The sequence below is a fragment of the Copidosoma floridanum genome, unplaced genomic scaffold (assembly GCF_036245765.1).
Source record: "Copidosoma floridanum isolate Cflo_tuat_1 unplaced genomic scaffold, Cflo_Japanese_pri ptg000007l, whole genome shotgun sequence".
Taxonomy (NCBI): domain Eukaryota; kingdom Metazoa; phylum Arthropoda; class Insecta; order Hymenoptera; family Encyrtidae; genus Copidosoma; species Copidosoma floridanum.
Genome location: NW_028321884.1, coordinates 17,413,626 through 17,424,148, shown reverse-complemented (window position 1 = coordinate 17,424,148; position 10,523 = coordinate 17,413,626). Strand labels below are relative to the sequence as shown.

The 10,523-nt window shown below is 33.3% G+C and overlaps 1 protein-coding gene across 1 annotated transcript; it reads left to right on the top strand.

The window, feature by feature from the left end:
• Window positions 1-8,522: 8,522 nt before the first annotated feature.
• Window positions 8,523-10,314, top strand: LOC149375475 (uncharacterized). The gene is made up of 3 exons (XM_089589140.1): window positions 8,523-8,550; window positions 9,012-9,529; window positions 9,634-10,314. The coding sequence occupies exons 1-3, from the start codon at window positions 8,523-8,525 to the stop codon at window positions 10,312-10,314; spliced, it is 1,227 nt and encodes a 408-aa protein (XP_089445266.1).
• Window positions 10,315-10,523: the final 209 nt, after the last annotated feature.

The following is a 10,523-nucleotide window of genomic DNA, read 5'->3' as shown; positions in this document are numbered from 1 at the left end:
TTTGCATTTTTTAATTTGATTTTTTTTAAAAAATAAATAAAAAGATTTAAGGTGTCTAAATAATAAAATGAACGAAATAGCAAGACAATAATATTTTCAGAAAATTTTATGTAAGAAGGATCGCAAAAAAATAGAGTCTTTGATAATTGATAGAGAATATTGTCAAGGCAAGCACCAGGCATAAGAGACGTTTCGTAATTGCTGTAATGAAACTCGTAACCAGGTGAAAACTCTACTTGGTCTGCTGAAGTCGCAATAAACGTTTAAAAGTTGAAAAATTACTAATTTAAAAAGAGTGCATTTTTAATGTCATCCTTATTACAGGAAAGTTTGGTTGCAAGTATTACGTTACGTTACATCAAGACATCGCTGTTTTTATACAAATTCTTCACTCCTTTAATAAAGACAGGACAAAGTTTAATTTGAATTTACTAAAAAAAATTAATAAAAAGAAGAAAGATAAAAAAATGAAATAAAAATACAAAATTTAATAAATGATCTACTTACTTTGCATTATAAAGCTAATAAAAGTTTTTAATTAAAAAATTTGCCACTCTGTAATTATTTTGATAAAACAAGTACGCTCCATGATAAAAAACCAAGTATGATTTCGCCAAGAGTAAAATGAATCTATTTTCGTTAGAGACAGGACTTAAGCAAGTACTCACTTAATAAGTTGGCTCTTGTGACGTAAGAAGTGACTTTCAAGAGTTCCTTTTATTCAGCTCAGCACAGCTGAAATTGACTTTCTTTGAAAGCTGGAGGTTTGGATACTATAAACTTTACGGGTCACTTTTCACTAATAAACACTGATTAAACACTGGGCTCCTATGTCAAACTAGAGAGATAATATCTTATTGAAGTGGTCACTTTGGGTTGAGGTGTTGTCTAGCTGACGCACTGTGAGACAGTGTCGTGCTAGCGCTGGACATTTAAGGGCTAAGGTTTCGGAGTTATGTTCCCCACCACCAAAATTTTTCGGCCATCGAATAGGAAAAAAGTCACGCCCATGAAAACAGTCAACCCCTTCCTAACTTCCCCTCCTTTCGTCTTTATTTTTAAGCAGAGGAGGAGCGAGTCCACGTAGGCCAAGTTGCAAAGAATCAAAATTATGACAAAATTTTGAAGCAATCTATATTTTTCTTAAAGCTACTTTTTGTTTTTGACTTAATACTCACAACAATTTAGTTTTTTATAATAAACTTTATTATTTTTTAATGTATAAAATTATTTAATAACGCAAAAAAAAGTTACTAACTAAAATTAATTATCGAACAATTCATTTGTTTATTTATAGCGGCATAGATTTATGATTTTTTTTTAAATTAAAGTCTTATGAGCGTATCTAATTTATTAAGTTATTCATAACGCCTTATTACACAACTGTTTTTGAAAAAACAAAATAATGTCAAACATACATCTTAGTAGTTGATTATTGTGGTATTTACTTAATCAAGATTTATGTTTTAATTAATAGTGCAGAATCTAGTACACACCAACTTAAAGTTTATTATCATACAAAAATTGTCACTTTTACATTCATGTGAGACTTAAACATGTAACAGCTGTTCCAGAACACCGTACTTTCTCAGACAAAGAGTATTACAAACTCATCGTATTCAGCGTAACATGTCATCAATATGATGCCAACACGTATTACTAAGCTAGCCAATAAATTGAACTGCTTCTAAGGTGTCTATTAGCTTGCTAGTCGTGGCTCAACGTTAAATTTTTTATTCAAGATTAAAATTGTGATTGCATTGAAATAAATGGACAGTGTTGTGTAATTATTACTTTTTTTATGAAAGCGTTATAATGCTCAATAATTCGTACATCAAAATTTTAACCTATTTGTCAAAAATATAGTTTTTTTGCATAAACCGCTATTGAAACAAGTTACACCAGATGTTGTAACTTTTGAGTTTTTCTTTTAATATTTTTAAAGCAAAAATTCAAATGTTATTGATACATTGAATACTACTTTTGTGTTGTGTAACTTAAGTCTTTTTTAAATAATATCTTAGGGCATTCCAAAATATATGACAGAAATATTTCTTTTTGCTCGACCTCTATCTAATGTGAACTGTGATATCTTTGTATTTTGGTTTATGATAAATGCAAAAATTGAAGCAAACTCGTACCCCAGTATTAGTAATATCTCGAAACCTCTAACTGTTGTTTTCTTCCTTATTGACTGTGAATTCAATATTATAATGGAGGCTGTTGATAATTTTGACCAATATTGGCAATTGTCTTTGTAAGCCTTAAAAAATATTTTTAAAAATTGTCTAAATATTCGTGTCAGCATGATAGATTGTGGCTTGATTGATGATCCAATATGTTATTATGAAAGTTTATGTAAAATCTTCTGCTAAAAGTAAGCTAAGTAGGTTAGACATCTTTAAATCGTTTTTTGAAACGATATACTATTATTTTATCCAAAATAGTTTTGCTTAAGTAGCACAATAAATTCTTCGTAGTGTCATTTCTCATACATACGTCAGTTTTTTTTTTACTTAAAACTCTTTAATAATTCTATGTTTCTTGTAGATTGAAAAAACTAGACAACGAATTCTTAACTTCGGAAAAAAATCATGTTACTATTCTCACTGATTTGAATGTTTGAAATTTTTTAAATTTAAGCTTATAAACTTTAAATACTGTATGTACATAAAAATTTCGTGCTGTTGCTTACAATATGAATTAATTTGGGACTTTTTTAAGAAGGAGCGTTAATAAGCAACACTATTGGTCTAATATGATATAAGTCCATGGGATTTGATAAACTAATATAGTTTAGAACGTTGCGAATTGACGAGTATGACTGAAAAATATGGCAGTCTTTTAAAAATAAGACTATTTTTGTATACTTGAATTATGACTTACTGAAATTCGTCAATTGGATTGTTAGATAAAATGTGAAAAATATCTGTACATTTCTTTATTTAGCTACTATAGTCGGTTTTTTTGCTCTCGTTATAATAATGATGTTTCTCCTTAATTCTTTTTTATGCTTAAAGCTAGACTTCGATATAAACTATTGGGTATTATTCGGTTTGTTCGTAAACTCATAGAATTAAAACTAAATTTTTTTCATAATAGTATTAATCATCAGCTTTTCTTGTAAAAGCATCCTTTTCCACACAATTTGTTGTCATAAGCTCTTTAGCATTGTAAATTAATCCAAAAAAACTCAATTTCAAAATTTTTTTCCACCATAATAAAAAAAAAAAACTGATTAAAGTATTCGCGTCTGTATGTATGGTTATCTCGGCTCTCACATACACTGTTGTTATTATGATAATTGCTGTTATCTTTTAAGTGTCTCTGACATTAAAAATCTATTGTATTCTAAATTTCTAGAGTTTTTTCTTGATATTCTATTTTTTATTGACTAACTTATTTACTTTTGGTCCTGTATTTTAATTCATGGTATGAAATTAAATTTTATTTATTTAAAAAAAAAGTTCTGAGTGTATCACTTTTAAGTAAAAACTTTAAATAAATCTTTTTCGGCACGTGATCTTTCTATCTAGTTTTAGCATCCTTTTCGACAGCTGCATTGTTGTGTGTTTGGTCAAAAAGCTGTCCAAATTTGTTCTTTTGTCAATGCGGTGAGTTGTTAGTTCTACTCTGATGTAGATGTTGTAAAACAAGATAGTCTGTGTGCACTTGATTGAAAAGCTAGTATTCACGCTCTTTAAATTATTAATTGTTGCGGTCTTTACTTAATGAAGACCTATTTTTAAATAATACTTTAGGGAATAAGAAATATCACAACCGAACGTTTAAAAAAATGTTTAGTTTGTAAAACGTTCAGACAGACGGAAACCGTGTACTGAAACAGCTGTTACTCCTTATGTTTCAACATAAATAAAAGTGTGAAAATTTTAGAGTGATAAATGTCAAGTTGTCTTCATTATTTCCTTAACCGTACACTTTTCATGCTTGAAGTAATACTTTTTCGACAAAAGTGAAATTTAAGAAATGCTGAAGTTTTAAAAGTACGGTAATTTCGAAATTTTTCATGCACTTTATAAATTTGACCTTATATTTATGCAGCAGGTACTAATATAAATGTAACTTGATATCATATAATATATAATTATTTATTAACTAATTATTACACTATGAGTAACTTTGTAGTAAAATTAGACGCTGTCTCATTGTTTAATTATTATTATATATAATATACTAAGGATTAGAGGAATCTGGGTGTTAAGCTATAGCATTATAGTTATAACTAAAAATCTTTTTCTTACAAAAAAGTGTCATAACTCATATTTAAGAAAATTTAAAATGAAATTCTAGCTTGAGTAGTTTTTATGTTTTACTTCAGTATGATTTTGATATTTACTGTAAGTGAACATATTATAAGTGGGTTAATGTCACGTTTAAAAATGTTTCCTTACACAGAATCAACATTCCAAACAATTTTTTAAGCTTTACTCTTTTTCTGTCAATCAATACATATTTTTGTATATGAGAGCTATTATACATAAAACTTTTATCGTCAAAGAAAATGTGTCTTGAAATGAGTAAGTGGAAATTAACATTTAATCAAATTAAATACACCAAAAAAAAACAAACTGACACATTAATGAAAGCAGATCTTATTTACAACATAATCACACTAGATTACTTTCTTCCTGAAAATTTCTTTGTTCCTCTTAATAATCGTAAGTATGAACGTTCCTAGCAATTCAGTGGAATAAAAAATTTAATTATGCCACATCGCATATTCTACTTCTAAATGTGGGACATTTGAAAACGATGACAAAAAAATTTACTATGGAAAATAACAAAAATCTTATTATCAAATTCTTTACTATGTTAGACATGATAATTTTTATTAAGCCGCGTAATAATTTTTTTGAGGGCTGCTACATAATAAAAATTGCTTAAAATATAATAAAAATTACTTTAAACGTAATAATTTGCATTATTAGGTGGGTATGTATGAGCTCTTCTAAAAAATATGATGGTTTTTAGTACAGTTATAATACTTTTTTCAACACTATTTTCCTCAGTGTGTTTATTTCAAAGTATATATTACATACGTTTTTCAAGCCATAATCTCAAAAGTTAAGAAAATGTGCGAATAGCAGGTGGTCCCAAAAACAGTAATAAATACCAAAATGAGGCTTTATTTTGTACGTAGATGCAAAAGACCCTCACTCAATAAACCCACCCCCTTTGCAACTGCGATTAAAGACATTTAATTATAGCAGCCCAATGCTTTTGAGGTTTTTCCTAAGCTCCCCCTTTCCACTCCCTTTACTTTCAATAGATTTTTTTTTTTTTTTTTTTTTTATATTATAGTGCTCTACGTCCGGCTCCTTTAATAAGGGCACTACTATGGGCACTTAGCACTTGGGAGAAGGAAGGGAAGAGGGATGGGAGGCCTCCCTTCACTGGGAGGGGGGTAGGGGGAATTAGGCAATTTTGCTGCAAGAAGGTCGCCTAAACCATCCTCGAGGAGCATTGCGTGGTGAAAAAGCACATGTGAAAAATCACAGAGGTACTTGCCCGAAAAAGTCGCACTATGGCCGGGAATCGAACCACGGTCTCCCGCGTGCCGATCCACAACCTAGCCAACTGAGCCACCGCGCGCTCACTTTCAATAGATCATCTGTATTTTCTGGCATACGACAAAGTAGCTACGCTGTTGAATCGAGAAAATACTCGCACCCCTTAAATATCATGTGTCAGTACTGACGCGTTCAATGAGTATGACAATTCAGTTTTACGACCTCCTGCTGCACAGCGCTGCTTATAATATATTAACGATTATCGGTACGTGCGAGGTACGTGTCCTGCAGGTGTTTTTGTTTCACACTTATCTTCCCTATAATCTTCCCTTTGAATTAGTCACTGCCCCATTGGTAGGTACATCATTTTATCGATCGAACGCACTTTTTTGGGTTCCTATTAGAAATTACAAGCCAGCGATTTGTAGATTTGTATAAGTTTCAATATTTTACTGTAAAGTAATGATGTTTTGATAATTACGAGACCATTTTTCTGAAAAAAAAAAAAACAACAAAAATCGAAACTCCATATTAACCACAATCTAAAAATGAGTACTAAAACACCTGATGCACATGATACGTGACTCATGTTGATTGAAGTTGGAAAAAAAACATTTTTTTTACAATAAAACGTTTATTAGATAAATTTTTGTAAGGTAAGATAATAATTTTTTTTAATTTGACTGTGTACAGAAATGCATTTACGCAATTTACTATAATATTAAGAAGTTTCAAACATATTATGTTCTCTAAATAACATTGTAGTTCTAAAGCACTTTAGCATAATATTTAGTTTTACACGGTAAAATTAATAAAAAAAAAAAAAATATCGTTGGAAACTGTATGTTTTGCAACTCATCAAATTAAGTGAAATAATCGATGTTACTTGCTTCAAGGGGGCTCCTTCACGAAAGTCCTTAAACAGAGATATATTATTTCTTGTAAATAAAAGTCTACTGAATTTAATGGTGGTCTAAATTATATTTCGAATGGGTCGAAATTTTGAGAAATCTGAGCTCAAAGTTGTAACTATTAGCACGTGTTCCTATGGGGCAACGTGAAAAACAATTTGTTTTCGTTTATAATAAACCTAAATTGAATGTCCCAGCAGACTGAATATATACGTTTTGTAGATGAAGTCTTCCTCTGTAATATGCTGTATTAAAAATTGTGGATAAAGGACCATTTTAGCGAGATATTTGTGATGGAAATAAATAAATAATGTCCGGGAGGTCAGGAGGTCACGTGGGTAGCAGACGTACTTGTTCACGACATATATATACCATATTCCTATATATTACATCGCTATACTACACCAACACAGGTGGTCTGGTCTGGTGGCGTCATAGAGGTATAAGAATAGAGGAGAAAAGGGGACGTGATATGCGACAGCAGAATTCGCTACGTAACGGGGCATCTGTCTTTGTCTGGCAGTTGTGTTATTGGTCGAGTCATACATGAGATTGAATCAACTGTAGGATCCAGAACGAAGAAGTAGCCAATAACGTGGCTTTGGCAACAAGGACAGATGCCCCGTTTGACTTAGTTATGCTGTCGCTGCCGCTAATGGGTTAGTATAGCGCTTTTCCCCTCTATTCTTATACCTCTATGGGTGGCGTACCCTCGTATGCACTAGACTGGTCAAAACAATAATTAATTTTTCGTACAAAGTTAAACTACACACATAAATATTATTTTTCCCACTTCATGCGTTATTAAAAATATTATAATGATTTTCAGACACATTTGTTTATTAAAAAACAAAACTTTATTTTTTGTTAGTCTTTGACCTCAGCAGTAGTCGTAGGAGCCCCCTTAAAGAAGTGCATATATATATATATATATATATATATATATATATATATATATTTATGTATGTGTGTGTATGTGTGAATATATATATATATATATATATATATATATATTTAAAATCATTACTACGATTTCACAACCTTCTACTTAAAATTAAAAAAATATTGTTTTTATACTATCGTACATTATTTTCTTTCTTAGATTGCTGATACTTCTATAATAGTAATTGCTAAAACTGAGAGTTGAATTTAAGTATTAGTTATAGGTTATATTCTAAAGCTAAACTAAGGTAGTAATTTTGTCACTCATCTTATGTGTATATTAAATTAAATAAATCTACTTTTCTTTTTTTATTTTGTAAAAATACTGTAATTTTTTTGAAAAAAGCTTATTTGCACTTTAAACATTTTTCGAAACATTGAAAAAAATAGCATCACAAAATAAGAATCAAATAATTCACTAGCTACCACTTAATTTTCAAGTAATAAACATTTAATTTGGGGTAGAAAAAATACATAACAGCAAAGCAATGAACAGACAGAACCAAAATAATGTAGTTACGCACTTGGCATCCATTGTTAGATAAGCGTATTAGAATCTTTTACTGTCTACTTAAATAATACGAGTACAAGCGTATAAATCCTACGAATTTTCTTCAAGATCGTTCCTGAATTCATGTACAACTATAATTTAAGATTTAATATGGTTAAAAACAACATTGTGGTGATATAATAAGGAATAAAAGCAACAACAAAAAGCAACGTCAGCGGCAGCTTCAATTTAACGCTGATTCTACGTATAGCGTTGTAATACAAGATGTGTTTATGTTTTCCCTATATGCTGGTGACTTATTCATAATACTTGAGAGTGTATTTTTGTGTGGAAACCTACTTTTTCTGTGGTAGTTCGTAAAAAAATTTTTCTGGAAGTAGTTAGACTCTACTGATGTTGTATTTTACAAATCTGGCTGTATCAAATGTGGGGGTAACTTCATCGTTGCAGCTATGGCCATCGAAAAAATTATCACTTATAAGATGTGGTTACATCTGTTTGAACACACTTTAATTCTTAATCTCAAAAGTGCCGAAGGCTTAGATTTTTACGCTTATTGCCACAAGTTCATGCAAAGACGTACCCAAAAAATTTTAAGAGACTTTAAAGGGATGTATTAAATTAAATATGCTCGAAAGACCACCTTATTTTACAGGTATTTTCGTCAATTTAACTCGTGGCAGAGTTCCACTTGACATCAGCTTTATTAAAATTCCCTCAAGCTTTTAGAATATAGCATTTCTTTCCTTATTTCTCTCAATAATGTTAATTACACGTTTATTTTTAATAAGCAAGCAAATAGGCTGGCCCAACTTAATTTATTTTTTAAAAACTGCGCATTGGTGGTTTTCTTCAGGGGCATCTTGATTTCCTGGGCATTCAAAGCTCGTTTTATTTTTCACTTTGCAGCCATGAAATACTATGATTTTCAAAGGCTAAAAGATTCCTGTTAATGTCGTTCTCTTTTTACTGCGTCGAAGTTGTACCATTAAAAATTTTGAGAGTTAAATTTTACGCTAAGCTCATGCACTCTGGCCCTACCGAAAATTTTGAATCCATGCCTGTTAAACTTGAAAAAATATGTGAGACTTTTGCACAATGTCGTCAACGATGCAGCGAAGTACAACCTCATCGTCAGCTTACTTGACAGCGACGCCATTGATCAGCTTGCAGACATCATCAGCGACCTGCCTGAGACTGACAAATACACGACAATCAAAGAAGCAATTCTCTCTAGGACGTCCGATTCGCGCGAGAAGCAGCTACAAATGGTGCTCTCAGGTCTACAGCTTGGTGACATGAAACCATCTCAACTATGGCGCAACCTCAAAAGCCACGCTAGTGCCAACTTTACAGACGAAGCCCTCAAGGTCAGGTGGCTAGACCTTTTACCGCCTAACGCTGCCATGCTGCTTCGAGTGCTTGAACACGCTGACATGCCCAAGCTCGCAGAGGCCGCTGATAAACTGCTGAAAACCGGAACCTCTGTAATGCCTGTGAGTCACGCACCACGTTCCATTAGTTTCCCTACAGGTCAAGCCGGACATCCGGACCTCACTCAGGAAGTCGCCGCCTTTAGGCTCGCAAAAGCGCACTTCACCGCGCTTACACGCCAGCAACTCGAGCAGCCCACGGTAAACAACAACAACAACAACAACACCAACAACAACAACAACAACGACAACAACAACAACAATAACAACAACAACTGTCATGGACGGAATTTCCGCTCCCACAGCCGAGGCCGTTCTCAGTCACCCGCAGCCACGCCAACCTCGCCTTCCCGGTGCTGGTACCACAACAAGCATGGAGCAGCAGCCATACGCTGCATGAAGCCCTGCTCCTACCGTGCACCCATCGCACTGGGACAGGGAAACGCTTAATGCCACCTTTGGATCAGGTGGCAGAGGTGAGCATACGCACCACTGAAAACCGCCTACACATGTGCGACAAGCGCATTAACCTACGCTTTCTCGTGGACACTGGCTCGGTCCTACTGCTCTTGCTAATGTCAACAGTCCGAGAAAAGCTACCACAGCAGCCAATCATGCTATACGCCGCCAACCAGTCGACTATCCAGACCTTCGGCACACACAAGCTGTCGCTCAACCTAGGTCTCCGAAGAGATTTCAATTGCACCTTCACCATTGCCAACGTGCTACACGGTATTATTGGTGCGGATTTTCTGATGAATTACGGGCTCTTACTCGATCTTGAAGCCGCCAGGCTTACAGACCCCCCAGCGGCCTCGCCTTGTAGGGAGTCCTTGACAGGATGCCTCTGTAATCGGTTTCAACAGTCACTCATTTCTACGAAAACAGTAGCACCTTCGTACAAAAGTATGCTGAGCTGTGCAAAGAATTCGCAGACCTGTTCAAGCCAAGCAGCACTTCTGTCCAGCCCCCAGGACTACCAGTGAAGCACTCAATCAGCACCACAGGACGCCCAACCTTTAAGCGCCCTTTCCGCCTATCTGAAGAACGACTGGATGCTGCCAAAAAAGTTTCCGCAGATCTTCTGGAAAAAGGTATCTGGATAAAGCTACTTTTTATTTTTGATTTATTATTCACTATTATTAAATTTTTTATAACAAACTTTTTAATTTTTCAATCTATTTGATCACTAAGG